Raw genomic sequence first — 15870 nt, forward strand, 5'->3', positions numbered from 1 at the left:
CAAATATTTACTTTTCCATTTCTATTAACACGACCTGTTTTTATTGGAATGTCACATAATATAGAGCTTTAACAAACCTTGACCCATAAATTATATATTCTCATGTGAAATACATTAAATATGTTACAAAGAAATTATTTCATTACTTTATTAAATTTATTCATGTCATTTTAATTATTTATTAATAAAACTTTCCTTTTGTCTCATGTGAACATATTCCAAAGGCATAACTATAAAAGGATTACATTCAGCAATTAATAGGATTACATAAAGCAAATTAGTTCCCAAATGAACACCCACAGCCTCAGATCTGTGTTCACTGCACACACATGTGCACACACGCATGCACGTGCACGCATGCATGCGCACACACACACCCAAAATAGAATCAGTGCAATGTTGCTTGATAAAGGAGGAAATCCAAGGTTTGACTGAATTTACATTTTTGTCCAAAACAAGCGATCATGAAGTTTCTCTGCAAATATATATATATATATATATATATATATATATATATATATATATATATATATATAAATATATAGATATATACTGTATATATATATTTACTTTTCAATAGTTAGTGTACCATAAATAGAAACAGCTACAAATAAATGTGTTGCCTAGGATTTTCAGTGTGAAGACTATGTAATTTTTTGGAAATAAATGCAATTATAGATGTAAAAATGTGTTAGAGGTTTGATTGCCATGAATATATGTTAGGGAAACAGAGGAAAACTGAATTTGTGTTTTTTGTTAATAAGCTACTGTAATGCTGTGGGAGGGGAGATTTATTTTTATCTATCTGGCACAAACTGAGCCATCTTTAATGACGCTATTTAAACCAGTTTCATCTCTGCTGCTGCTTGTTTGAGCTGCAGTCAGTGACAATTGTTAGCTCTGATCTCACAGTGAGGAATGGGAATGGTGCTCTTTATTTGTGTGGGTCATACTGACTGCTTTAGGTATGACTACTCTTCCCATAAGTGTACTGCAGTTACTCCGTCAGCCTTTCAAACCTCATTAAAGAGCAGCTCTCTCCTCTGCTGTTTCCTGAGGTCCATCTTCTTCACAGCCACCTGCTTGCCGCTGTGTTTCTCACTGGCGATGCACACAATACCCGTGGAGCCCTCGCCGATCTTAATAAAGCTGTCCAGATATTCCCGAGGGTCGCCTGTAGGCAAACGCAAACACAGCCCAATTTTGATGCAACACCGGGAAACAAAAAAATAAGGCATTTCAGTATCTCTTTCATTTCCATTGTCCATTTCTTACCCGGGTTGACCACCAGTTGAAGTGCAGCTCTGAACTGCTCGTGGGAGACTCTGGAGGGTTGAGTGTCTGAGCTCGACCCCCAGGAAGGAGGGGGATAGGCCCCTGGGGGGATGTAAGGTGATGAAGGCTGCGAGTAGGCCCCCTGGATGGAAGTGCACACATGTACAAAATGAAAAAAAAAGACATAAAATAGTATTAATATTTAGTATTAATATATTTCATAGTTATTATATTGTAATGGAGTTTTGAGCTGAATTTCATCCAAACACTGGAAGTAATCTTAATCTTGTATGGTTTATCAAATTCATGCAGTAAACACCCATTTAACTAAACTACAGTGACTTGAAAAACATCATAATAAATATGTTTCATATCATAATCTATACCATAATCATTGCTTTCTTGTGAAAATCACGCACCTTCAAAATGGGAACTTTTCATGTCTGTTTTTAGCTTTTCAACAATGCAATTGTTTTTTAGATAATTCAATGTTTTTTATGTTTTTTATGCCAGCATCATTTCTATATCTGTGAACAGTGAAACTACTGTACCTGAGGGGTGTATGGTGGGCTCGGCTGGGAGGGGGGGTGATGGTAGGGTGAGGGTTTGTAATGGTGAAAGACAGGGGGGTAGGGCAGGTGTGCTGGGGGGTAGCCAGGTGGCTTGGTGTGGCTCTGAGGTAGCTTAAGAGGCCCTCGGGGGTAGGTGTCACCGCCCGTAACCTGGGGACTGCCATCACGCGATGGACGCTCGTAGTCACCCTGGAGGAGACAGCACAATGACAAAGTTATATGACACTGTCCAGTTACACAGGCTCTGAGACGTGTGTACACTGTGTGCATTAACAGAGTGGTCTTAGGTGTTACACGTTCTTGCAGTCATGCATGACCACACACTCTCTCCACAGTAAAATGCCAGCTCTACTTCCAGGTATGTCTGCAGGTACATTAGCCCTCGACAGACTTAATGGACATCATTTAGTCCACAGGACAGGGCCCATACTTTATCATTAGTACCCCACAATGCTCCTCAACTAGCCCATTCATCAGCCAGGAACCCAGGGAGAATCCAGATCTGGGACACGCCTCTTCCTTAAGATCCCAGAAACACGTGAGTCTCCTTTAAAGTGTTGGAGCCAGCGCACGCACACATGCACGCACGCACGCACGCACACAGTGAGAATGTAGAGCTTAACTTAGAGAGACCTATTAAAAGCTCAGTTGTATGACTCAGCTTAAATGATCTGACTCATAACAGCTAACAGGCCTGGTATACACACACACAAATACATACACACACACACACACATAGACACAAACTTGAGGAGAATCTCAAACCACAAATGACCACACCAGAAGTGACTTTGTAACTCTGTGACTTTTTTTTTCACTGTGTAAAAGTGGCCATAGCTGCTTAAAAACAGGACGCAGATAGAAAATGCTGGCGGTTGAAGTGGATGGCCTGAGAAAAGTGATGTAAAGAGTAGAAATGTGCCAGACTTGGTTAAAGTGATGAAATCAATTTCACATGTTCAGCTGCTATATAAACAATCAGTCACATTAACAGGAGCAGAGGAATGACGGGGCGACAGCGTGCATATAAAGACAGTTAGTTTGTTTAAATTTATCTGCCAAAGTAAAAATAAATAAATAAATAAATAAATAAAAGGATGACAGTGCAACGGCAGAATATCAATAGTCCAGGATGGATTATGCGGATACTGATGTACTGGCAGTAGTGGATCAAGCTGACTCCACCATGCAGAGATTAAATTAAATTACCTTTGCCACGCCTCCCAAAAAATGCTCTTCAACCAGCATGTTTTTTGTTTTTTTAAATCATAAATTCTCAAGGGACAGAGATGATAATAGAAAACTCCCTCTCTGTCTTCCTTTTATTTGTTTCTCTCTCTGTGCCTATCACTCTTTTTTCTTTTACACTTACACAAAGAGACACACACACACACACACACACACACACACACACACACACGTGCATAGACGGCGGGAGGAGGAACCCTGATGTGCTGGGATGGTGTATAATTACATGGTGTGAACTCTTTTAATCAATCACTGAAGGCAGGTGTGTGTGGAGGGGGCTGCTGCTGGGACAGCCCAGCCTTGCCCCCCCCCCCCCCCCCCCCCCCCCCCCATATCATTGGCCGGCACCGCTGGCTGGCTGTCAGCCAAGGGTCTCCTGATCCATGTTGGTTAAACGTGCATTAATCTGAGTTTGGCAGGGTAATCAACAACCTAACTCAACTGTGAAATTGAATTCCGCGGTGGAACATCGTTCGGCCAGTTTTATGCTAAGGCTGCAGAAAGGGAAAGTGCCGCAACATCAATTTGTCACCGAGAGCTGCGGCACTGAGCTCATACTCGCCACGAAACACACAGAGAGAGAGGGAGTGTGTTTGTTTGTATCTTGGTGTGCGTGTGTGTGTGTGTGTGGCCAAGTCTCTGTGCTGTCTACTGTTACATCCCCACCGGCTCCTAACAACAGCAGGGAAAAAGAAGGATTTACTTCAGTGGTGTGAGTGGGCTGAATGAGGGAAAACGAAGAAAAGGCAGAGAATGAGAGAGGATAGAAAGGGGTGGGTTTGTTACAAGGTCCATGAGCCGAGAAGAATAGTGATTCTTAAGCTGCCAGATGACTCCTTGTTTTTTTTTTTCCCTCTTACCACTGCTGAAAAATCTCCAAACACCACACGGCAAATTAGGGTGCATTGATTCAAAAGCCAGCACTTCATCATTGCCTAAGTTTCATTTGATTTAAGATTTGGATAAACAACACATAGAACATCAAATCAAATGTTAAAATACACCAAATATAGGCAGATGGAGTTTTTTCCTTTAGCATTTTTAGCTTTTTACATCAATATGAAAGCTGTGGATCAGGCTGCATCCTGTTAAGTCCTAAATCTTTACATTGCCAACACACACATTGTATGTTTTCAGAGAAGCTAATGTGCCTCCTCAAGCACAACAGCTCACAAAATGGCAATAATAAACCATATGTAAGAAAAATGACCTTCACCTGCATCACTTTCAATCCTGCTACTCTTGCATTCTCTGTAGTTGTTTTTTCTACTGGTAGCTATTTACTGAAGCATGCAGGTTAAATGGTTTTTCATCAAGGCACCCTGGGATCTACATCAGCAAACCCAGTTTTCCTCTCAGCCACTGGACTCGCTGGATGTTAAGGAGGGATATTGGAAAGCAGTACACACTCCTGTATAAGGGACCTAATGGGGCAGTGAAATCTTTGGAGAATGATATAAAGGTAAAGAAATGATAAGGGCACCCTATAGATTGACCACTCTTTCTGTGACTTACACCTGCTGTTGTATTGGCTCTTTCTTTCTTTTGCCTCCTGTTAATATCTTTTACAAACATATTCTACAGTTCTGTATAAATAATTTTGGTATAAAGGAATCCCCAGGATAAAATTAAGTGCAAATATAAGCTTACATTACACAGCCACTAATGCATGTAAGGTTTGTTTGCTCTTGTTCTTGGTGTCTCAGTCCCTCCCACTGCTCCACTGGAGAAGATCACAGGCTGCATCACACTCTGCTAGTGCCAACATATTACAGTGAAGGTGTTTCTTACACAATGTGAAGCTATAAGCTATGAAACGTCAATATCAGGTCATGTTGCTTGGCAACTTTACTAACAATCAAATATGTCATTTTGTATTTACCGTACATTTCTTGTAGCTTTGACTATCTGCTGAATATAATAGTACCTCGAAAGCTGCAAACCAGTTTACACAGCAGTTCTTATTTATTGTTATCATTATCATTATTTATTTAATATTATAATGACACCTTAGAAACATCATGCTCGGAAACTCAAGGCAGCTAAATCCATATTCTTGTGCAAATTACTCCTTAAAGTGTATTTTTGCAACCAAAATTTTATATAATGATTCTTTGTTGTTATTGTATGTTGAGGTAACTATCATTGGATTGTTTCACTTTTTTTGTCTACTTCAATTTTATCTTCTTCTTATATTTTCTTTTTCATTTTCCTCCTGCCATGTCACTTCTTTCTTTATTCTCTACATTCCTTTATGCCTCTCTGCATCTGGTCTGTGTAACTCAGAGCTTTCTGGTCAGTGATAACCATGAGCATTATTTGATCTGTGTGCAGAGACAGTGGCTACTGACGAGGGCTAATTCTGTATGTGGCAGCACCTGCCTACTTCGGAGAACGTGAGAGAACTAGAAGCATAGGGAGAGAGAGAGAGAGAGAGAGAGAAAAGGAGGAAAAGGACAGAATATTTGAAAGAGACTGCAGGTGGATAGGAGGTGGGACTAAATGTGGGGATACATCTTTGTAATTTTCTATGAAATGTTGCTACAGGCTTGTCAGGGTTGTGAAGAGTTCTGTGTTGAAACATGTTTCCTGGACAGCCACTGTAATTTGGTCGCTTATACAATATACTCTGCAGTTTAGAGTAAACACTGCCAAAGGCCCTGTCACAATTATGTTCATAGATGAATAGGTTTTTAATTAAAATGTATTAGTAGAGTGCATCGTTTTTGTGTTTTTTTATAGTTACCTTAGCTATGGTCTGTGAGTTTGCGAGACTCTCCGAGAGGCGAGGGTAGGTGTAGGAGCTGTATGAATGGGCCTGTGGAGGGTTCTTGAAAGCCCCGCTGGCTGCATAGGGAACATTTGGCTCCTGCAGCCCAGAGCCTGACCGAGATCGCTGCCTGATAGCTGGCGTGGGGCTGGTCTGCGTCACGTAGGAACTCTTGGGTCGTTTTTCATATTCGTCCCGCAGACCACCATAGCTCCACTCACTGTCTGGGTAGTTGATCTGCTCGCTGTGTAGCGAGGCACGGGATGGCGTGCCCACTGAAGTGTCCCGGTAGTCCTGGCTGGACGAGCCACCCACAGACGCCCGATAGTAGCCACTGGAACCCACCCCACTCCCCACAGTGGAGGCCACCTCATCGGCTGAGCGCCCTTTGCTCTCCAGGTAGGTGTGGTAGTCCGGTGGCAGCTTGCCATAGTCTGATTTTTGGGGCATGGCGTCTGGGTAGAAGGGGCTGCGTATGGGGTGTGAGTGGCCATTCTGCTTGGTGAATCGATAGTGCCTCCCCACAGCCCAGTCCCCATCTATGGAGAACCCTGGCTTGCCAGGATCAAGAGAGAAGTCTCTGCTGGAAGTGTCTAGGTCACAGGAGTAGCGGGAGTAGTAGTGGTTGAATCCATTCTCCTCTGGGGCGTTGGGATGACCACTGCCTGAGGGTTTGGAGCTGCTTCCAACCTGGTGGGGACCTGGTGGGCTCTCTTTACGCAGGGAGTTGGAGCGTGTCACTGAGATGTTGTCAAACTCCTCCAGCAGGCCGTTGATGGACGCATCTTTGGGTGGCCGGTTCCCTCGAACAATGGTCTACGAGAAGAACAAACATATTTACACTTAACATGCAAGAGAGTCTGCTGCTTGAGAGATTGATGGAGACAGCCCTGATACTTTGGGTTGCAGTACATTCAATTTCAGTTTGATCATTCCTGGCTGAAAACTGAATGAGATGAATTGAAATTCCTGCTTAATCAACTTCTTTTAAATAAAGGCACGTCAATTTTCAGGCTGGAATTTCAATTCATGTGTATCAGGGCTTTGTGACAAGTATGAAATTAATCATCACTTGCAATAAATGAACGCCGGTGTTTGTCATCTGATAGAACGGCAGGCATCGGTCTACACAACCACTAGTTTTTGTGAGATGGGATGCAGCTAGAGAATGCATGGAGATAAATGGCGGGATACCTCAGATGCTAAAAGGAAACCATTGGTAGATTGAAGGAGCTAATTCCTGCCCCATTTCCCTTGCAACAGATTAGCTTCATTTTCAGTGGGCTGATCAGGATACATTAATAGTCGTGGCATTTGGTTGAGCGCTCGTGAGGTGCATGAGCACACCAGCATGCGCTTGCACACACAAACAAAGAAAGACTGAGGAAGAGAGGGAGAATGAACACACATGCTCACATCTGCTTCAAAGCAAAGGCAGCTTAATCATCAGGGGTGCTGCTTATCCCCTCCTACCTTGTGTTAAGCCCTTTACACGGCTGTGTCGTGAGTCATGGGAAACTGGTGCTACAGCAGTACTCATTGACCTACACTCGTGTGCGTGCATGGTGTGTGCGCACATATGCTGTTTTTGTTTTTTTTGGGATGTGGACCGTGAGGCTCCCCACCTCCATATACTGAAAATCAGGAGAGTGATGGCAAAAGCCAGACACACAGCTTTTACACAGCTTCCACTCTACCACTTGGACATTACAGGAGAGGCTGCATTAGAACAATGGAAACATGTTGCGTGACTGCTGAGAGCTGTGAGGAGGCCGGGCTTGTGGGGATTATTTAAATTTCAAACTCTTACATAATCTATCTGAGAGCTTTTTGTCATGATCAAACAAAACTGCAAAATTGTATTTTTGTATCTCAGGCTGTGTTTCAGCGGTGTCTTCCTTGCATTACAGCCTCCAAGTACCTCAAGTATTAAATCCTTCCAGTGAACGTCTTGTCAGTTGTTATATTTTGCACAATCCACAATCTCAGTTCTCTTACAAATCCTTGTGTGCCTCTACATCCCTGCTTTCTTTTCCTCTCCTTGCTTTACCTGGATTAACATCCTTGGTGTACTTCATGAAAGTGTCCCTCGTACTTTAGGCATTTAGTGCATTTGCACCTTGATGTTTTTATGGTCTCAGTCAGTTTTCAGCTCCCCATCCACAAAAATTACTGCCCACCTGTCAATGCAAACCCATGTGGCTTCCAAAAGCCCACACATATCCTATTCCCTGCAAATTCTTAAAGTCATATTCCCTAGGATATCATCAAATGAATGAGTTGAAGATGAACTCTTTAATTGAAGTAGTTAAATTAGGTAAATGTAACCCATAAATCCTGTTCCACAGCCTTTACTAGCCTGCTGTGAAGGGCTTATAACAGCAAACCTATTGTATTGTTCGCCTGTATACTGCACTACACTGTTAGCCATTTCCACATCTGGAGGTGTTTGCTGAGCCTACAGTGTCACATCAGCAAATTCTTTGACACCCAGTGACAGCGCTCACGCGTCGCTGTCCATCACATACCTGTCATACTTGTCTCTGCTGTAGTTTGCCCACGTCACATGTGCTGAGGCAGAAAAGCTGGGATAATCATCAACACGGAGCAAACATTGTGCTGACGCAGGGATACATCTAGACTCCTTCACTTAGCTGCCTGCAAACCGACAAGCTGTCATCTCATTCCTCTACGACTGCAGCTCAACCAGGCTACCACAGTTAATAAAGGCAGTATCATCACTCCTTCATGCTTGATCGAAACCTCATAAAGGCACTCTCTTTTCATGCCCAGCCATCCACAGGAAGGTCTGCCTTTTCTTCAAAGATAAATCTTATGATAGAGATACTTAAGTTGAATTAAATCTCCCATGCTGCCTCATTGTTTCACATTTATTTATTTATATTAACTGGGGCGGCTAGTCCCTGCGAATTTGTGCAAGCTTTCTTTTTTTAGAAAAAAAATGTCAAATGGCGAAAAACAGCAAACAGCTCCCTGTTACGATAGAATGTAACATGCAGCAATTTACTCTATGTCGTTCCTGAAATAAAGGCATTCAGCACAAACTAATGACATTTGTTTGAATAAATTGTACAGGTTACCACGATAACTGCTATTTTCCTTGTATCCTGTAACCTTATTGTTCATTTATTTTTTTATGCACTTGTTTCAGTCTAAAACCAAGAACACTCTCTTCTAAAGTTCTTTCCATCTCTCTCTTCTTCTTTGTTACTTGGTGCACCTCCCCTCTCCCTCCTTAACACTCCAGTTGCTCTCCTCTGTTTGAGAGCCATAGGCTGTTTGCAGCCATGAACTGGAACCCAATGTGAAACGGCCTATAAAAAGAGTGAGTGAAGTCTAGCTGAGAGGCTGAGGTTGCAGGACGGATGGTCTTTTAAACAGGTCCGTGAGTAGAAATCTATCACGCTCTGGACAGATGTTGCAGTACACGGAGCGGGCTTGGGCTGACATAAAAGAAAAAAATTTACAAGTCATACACTTTTAAAGAATAGTCACACGGGCCTGTTCTTCATGTTGTTAAGCTGTATTTTCTTTAAAAATAATGCTCATGTCATATTAGTGTTGCTAACCGATGCAAATAAAACTGCTGCAAATAATTAATGCTGCTGTTATTGTGAGGAAATCTATTCTCACACTTCCTCTAGAGTCTGCTATGAGCTTGTGATTGGTGAGGCCGAGTCACATCATGTTACGCTACGTGGATGCTGGTGATTCAGAGCTAATTCAATTGGCATACAACAGTAGGGAGTGTCAGTTATCTAATAAAACATCATCATCTCCAACTGGTTTATAATCAATAAGACTATGAAAAGGAGCGTGACAGGTACAGCGGATGGAGAGAGTCAGAGAGAACAAGGCAGCGAACGAAACCGAGGAGGTGACGGGGGGGCGCAGAGGGGAGGGGGAGGCAAGGTTAATTGTGTGCCAAATCACTGTCAAACGGTCGGCATCAAGCCTGAAAATCTTTCCATTAATTTGAATTAGTGGGCTGATACTGGCTTCCGTGCCCCTGTCCCCCGTCTTCCTCTCCCTTCTTCCCCCTGTCCTTAAAGCTCCGTGAGCCTTGTGCACGGGTCGTGTTCAGCAGCGGCTGTGACAGCAGCCATATTTCACCGGCGTGCGGCGTTGGCCTGTCCTTTAGTGATAAGCTGTAATAGATCTACTCTCTCCACTCACCACGGCCAGTTCAAGGTAAGTACAGAAAAGGAAAAGAAAGGAAGGGAAAGGAAAGGAAAGGAAAGGAAAGGAAAGGAAAGGAAAGGAAAGGAAAGGAAAGGAAAGGAAAGGAGAGGAAAGGAGAGGAAAGGAGAGGAAAGGAAAGGAAAGGAGAAATGGGAAGATAACAGATTGGAGAAGAGCAGAGGAAAGTGTCTGTGGGAGGAGTGACCAAGACACGGACTAGGTGGGATGATGCAAAAGAAGGAAAGGATGGTGAAGGGGTGAGGGAGGGAGTGTCGTAGAAAGGGAGCAATGAAAAATGAGGCTCGTTTGGAGATAAGGGGGGATTAACCTTGCTGGTAATGAAGGGAGGGTGTGATGGGAGGATGGAGGGAGGAAGAGAGGGAGAGATAATTAATGGGCTTGCCCTTCCTGTGACTCCTAGCTAGAACCCTGGTTTGGAGGCTGCGCTTCAGTGGCCAGCGGGGTCCTGGGACAACTGAGGAGGAGGAGGGGGAGCAGCTCTGCTCCTCTGCTGCCTGGATCCTGTGCACTGCTGTTTCATTTGATTTGGGTTCTGCTGTTTGCAGGAATCTGCATACAGAACACCTTCTGCAAACTTTAATGCAGATGCACATTAAAATCAAAGAAGAATTCACAGGTTGAAATTGTGTTTGAGAAAGTTGCCAACCGTTACCCTCATGAGAACCTTTAAATTGTGCCAAATAAAACTCTTTTTTGACATTTTTGAGATAACATTTTGACAGCAATAAGCTCTGACAAAGCTCGCTTTACTGAAAATATTACTCATTTATATGACCTGGGTTCTTTATCACCATAAAGCCATGTACACACCAGACACACAAGTATCTGCACTCTGGATTAGTGGGTCATAAGGAGAACAGCTAGTGGATTAGTCAGCTCATCATGACATCAGCATGCTGTAATCACTTTCATGCCTTTGTCATGCTAACCTTTTGCCCAGTGAAGAGACAATAAAGACTACAACTAATGACTATTTCCATTTTTGATTAATCTGTTGATTATTTTGTTTTGTTTCTGTTATTCAATAAATTGATTGAATATTTAGTCAATAAAATGCTCTCAAATGGTGAACATGCTGATCCCAAATCACAATGGCTTTCATCCAACCAACAGCCCAAAACTCAGAGAATTTCAATTTATTATGTGCAATTACTTCAACTGATCGATTATAACCCCAGTTGAAATGTTGCATGATTTGAGTTCAGAGTGTGGGAATAGTTTCTGCTTCACTCGGTTTTCCTGCACCTGCATGAAATACAGGATGGGAGGGGCAAACAGCTTCTATATACACAAACAGATAATCATATACATACCCAGATGTACACGTTGCCACACACACACACGCACAACAACAGAGGCAGAGGTGTAACTCCTCCCTTTCGTGTGTCTTTAGTAACACATGAAAGCTAATCATCTACCACACCCCCACTCGCTCTCTCTGCCTCTCTCTCTCTCTCTCACACACACACACACACACACACACACACACACAACACACACACACACACACACACACACACACACACACACACACACACACACACACACACACACACACACACACACACACACACACACACACACACTGCAGAACATTGCCTACTCAACACACCCACTCTGAAATCCCAGTTCCTGTCAGAACTGAAACACACAGAAATTATATTTTTCTACTAGGATATGTTTGCTGTCGTGCTGTGCCATACACTGGTACATGACGAAACATGTATGACTGCAACAGAAATATTTATTTTCCTCCATCTCCTCCTCCACATCCTCCCTCTGTCTCCCTCTTTCTGTATTAAATCCCAGACACCATCTCTGCTGTGAATTTTTGTCACGACTCACACTGCAGAGAACTAGCACACGTGGGGTATTTACACACACACACACGCACGCACACACACACACACACACACACACACACACACACACACACACACACACACAACACACACACACACACACACACACACACAAACACGGTCGGCACACACTTCTACTACTACTGTCGCCACGGCTGCCACTCCTGAAGTGCAGTATCCTTTTGCATCAGTGACCAATTTGTGAACAGAAGCTTATTCACTGCCGTCTGAGAAAGATAATATCGGAGAGCCCTTGAGACAGCACACAAAGAGACTACTCACGACTCTCCTGTGAGTGTCTCGATAAGGACCAAACATGACCTACAGTACTGACTGATGAATGATCAAATACAGCCACTAACACGGCTGATACATGAACAAAGAGGAAAGATGTTATTTGTATATAATGAAGCATCCATCCATGCATTATCACTCCTCTGCACCAGGCTCCTCTTTGATGAAGGTGATACTGTACAATACAAACGGCTCCTATCTTTATCAACAATGTATGAATTCATAGTAAACATAAAATGGATTCGAGTAGATAATCTCACACGGTTCAGGTAAGTACAGAGATTAGGATGTCCTGATCCTCTAGCTCTCTCTGCTGGATGAAAGTGGGAAAAGCAACAAGCCGCTAAAGCTAAAATGCTATTTAGGTTCCAAGCACCACAGAAGCTGGAACCTTCTTGGAATTATTTATTATTTATTGATTTATAGCATCATTATCATTATCACTGTCATTATTATGAAGTGTCTGGAAACAGTATTTGGTAAGAAGTACTGGGAAAATATAAAGTTTATAGGGAGTTTTTGATTTCCAGGGGAAAATCCTTTAAAGAGTTTGATTAAACCCCAGCATTCACTATTTCTTTGCAGGAAGCTTTTCATGATTTTTCACTTACATATGAGTTCATTACCAGAACATTATAGAAAACTTTAGGACATGTAAAACAAAGTGTTATCAATCAGAACTGTTAACAAATAATGTTCTAAAGATCACCCAAAAGCTAATTCACCACATGATTGTATTTCCATGTGTCTAATCAGAGGTAACAGGAGGTTTTTTGTGATGTGAAACATCTGATAATGAGCAAGATAGGTTTCCTCATGGCAGCCGTGTTTCATCATTGTTGTACAGTAATCTGGCAGAAGCAGGAAGCAGATTGTGCTCTGCTGACCTCTGCTGGTCAGACAGAGTATTTCAAATCTGAAGCAGAACATTTATTCTAAATTAAATAACCGTGCAATAAAATGATGTGGATGTTAATTTCACTGATAAAGGAACAAAGTACAGTGAGGCTTCTGGTAATGAGATTCCCTGAGGCACATATCTCAGATCTCAGTTATTAATTAGAACAACTAATCCTGACCTCAAAACCCAGTCGGATGTGACCTCAGATCAGCATGCAGGCTGACAGGTTGACCCACCTGTATTATTTAGTGGAGGATTTCACAGAACAGTTTCACTGAGTTCTTGACATGTTATTAGCCAAACTACAGATGACGTCTTAGCAAACATGAACAGGATTATTCAAGGAGCGGGTTTTGGAGCATTTCCATGATTAATAGGTTGTGAGATGACCTGTTTCTTCGGGCCATCCTGCTGCCTGTTAGTTACAGAAGCTAATAACCATCATCTCAACATGCTGAGGCTGTACACTGAGGGTTTCACTGAATACTATCATGTAATGCATAACAACCAAAGCTGACTTGAAAATGATTCTGCTACAGCCAATTACAATGTTTAGCAGCAAATGTTAATGTATCTTTGTATAAGTATTAATATGGGCATGTGTATATGCATATGCAAGAGTCAGAGAGAGGGAAGTTTATAAGCTTCAAACAAAACATTCAACACATGGAATATGAATGAAATCAGAAGGTTATTAGAGTTATTCAATTATGCAGAGGGACTCAACCTGGGGGATGGAAACATAAAAAGAAGTATAAAAAGAAACTGTCCCACCAATGGTCCCAAACTTGAGTCAAAAAATGATTAATATTAAGTGATTGAAAATCTTTATAATAACCCTAAAAGTAACTTCTAGGAAAGGCTAGGTGTGCTGATTGCCTTGACTCCTATGTGTTGTATAACAAGGACTACAGTTGCATCTACCAATAATGCCCACCCCCCAGTACAGCCAATAGAAGGCCATCATTAACCACAATACAATATTGATTTAAAAAAATCTTAAATGAGTTAAAGAAGGCTTTTAAGCAGTACTCATCTGTCTTAAAAATCTTTTTATGTTACTGAAATAAGTTTTTAATAGTTTCTGAAAAATCAAACAAATGCTCAGACATTTGATTGTAAGCTGAATCCATTATGTCATGCCCTTCTTCATGTTTTTGAGTGTGGTTATTTGAATATCCAAAATATGGAGTGAACTGTAGCTGCTGCCTCTGACAGTCACTTCTGAGTGACTTTAGAGACCTCTGGAGTTCTTCACATCATTTTGACATTTTTAAGACTAAAACCTTACTCGGAGCCTCTTTATACATAATGGTCCTGGTCACAAGATGAACCTAAGGAGTTGTAAGACAATTATCAAGGCAGGAAACCAGAGAAAATATAAAATTCTGTTGCACAGGATTATGTTCATTTAATAGGATTTTCTCTAATTTCTCATCATTTTTTTCTTTTGATATACTTCAGTTTAGCCTCTTAAGGTAAATTAAACATTATTCAAATGAAATCTGGAACATTAGGCCATGACAGAACTGCTCATAGACATAAGGGGTCACATGTAAACATTGTGTTATTTTAAGGGGTCACAAGTAAAATAAGGTTGGGAACTACCTCATAACTGCTTACATACCATTTCTCTCAGTAGGATATGTCACCAGAGGTTCTTCTTTTCTGGTCACATGCATGTGTATATACTTTTGCCCAAACAGAACTAGAAGAAACCTGTGACTCTGTTGGCGTTCAATGGGCTTCAAGTGTGTGCACATTTATCATTTTAGTTAATATATCATGTGTATGTGCATTCACATATATCAAGCTGCTGTAGGCAGACTGTGGAGCCCCTTACACAAGCTGGTGAGTATTTGCAGCTATGTTTTCCTCCTGTGACATGATGCCTGCGACCCCCACAGCTCCCGGCAGCTCAGACCAGCGTGACCCAGTCACCTTTGACCTCAGCTGGGTAGAGCTTCAACTACGAGCTCCAGGATCCATGAGTCACACAGGGTGCAAACGCATGGAATGAGGGATGATTTCCAGCAAAATGGATTAGTGGTGGAAGCATAATGAAATACAAACATAAAGTCAGACCAAATCCCCCGACCTTAAGCATATTAGTGCAGTAAAGCCTGGACACCCTTCTTTTTTTCCACCCCTCTAAGCACTGGCAGATTTAGGCTGATTCAGAAACATAGCCGGCAGAAATGTTTCTAATAATAATAATAATAACACAGCAGAAGCAATAAACTGCAGTACTTTGTCTTTTCCAGTGTGATCAGCTATGTGATCTGAAAGATTTTTGGCCTTGTCTTTCCTTTCTGAGGAGTTTCCAAGTGAGTCTGTCGCTGTCAGGGAAACTTTCTGATCTAAAGGAGGAGAGAGGAGAGGAGACAGAGAGCAAGAAGAAGAGGAGGGGATCAATTAGATGTCCCTCAGTGAGACAGATAAATAGACAGCTGCCCACTAAAGATTAATTACATACCAGCGCTCATTAATCTGAGCCCTGTCAGCCGGTTATAGGCTACAACACATCGCTGCCCCTACCATCCTCATCAAACGCTCACTCTCTACTCCACTCTCCACTCATCAGACTGCTCTCCTGTTGCTTTTGCTTCTGTCATTATTATTCCACACACACGCACGCACGTGCACACACACACAAACACACAGACACACATACACATACACACACACAGACACACATACACACACACAGACACACACATACAC

At 42.1% G+C, this 15870-nt stretch overlaps 1 protein-coding gene across 6 annotated transcripts in view; it reads right to left on the minus strand.

The window, feature by feature from the left end:
- Positions 1–15870, minus strand: part of pak5 (p21 protein (Cdc42/Rac)-activated kinase 5) — a 64558-nt gene that overhangs the window by 7121 nt on the left and 41567 nt on the right. For all 6 annotated transcript variants that reach the window (XM_056405500.1, XM_056405502.1, XM_056405498.1 and 3 more), the window contains 4 exons: positions 5842–6681; positions 1827–2036; positions 1276–1417; positions 1020–1174 (listed from right to left, as the gene is read on the minus strand). In XM_056405500.1, coding sequence (XP_056261475.1) covers positions 1020–1174; positions 1276–1417; positions 1827–2036; positions 5842–6681 — 1347 coding nt within the window. The remainder of the gene's footprint in view (positions 1–1019; positions 1175–1275; positions 1418–1826; positions 2037–5841; positions 6682–15870) is intronic.

This window comes from Seriola aureovittata, chromosome 19 (assembly GCF_021018895.1).
Source record: "Seriola aureovittata isolate HTS-2021-v1 ecotype China chromosome 19, ASM2101889v1, whole genome shotgun sequence".
In the NCBI taxonomy this organism is placed as follows: Eukaryota; Metazoa; Chordata; class Actinopteri; order Carangiformes; family Carangidae; genus Seriola; species Seriola aureovittata.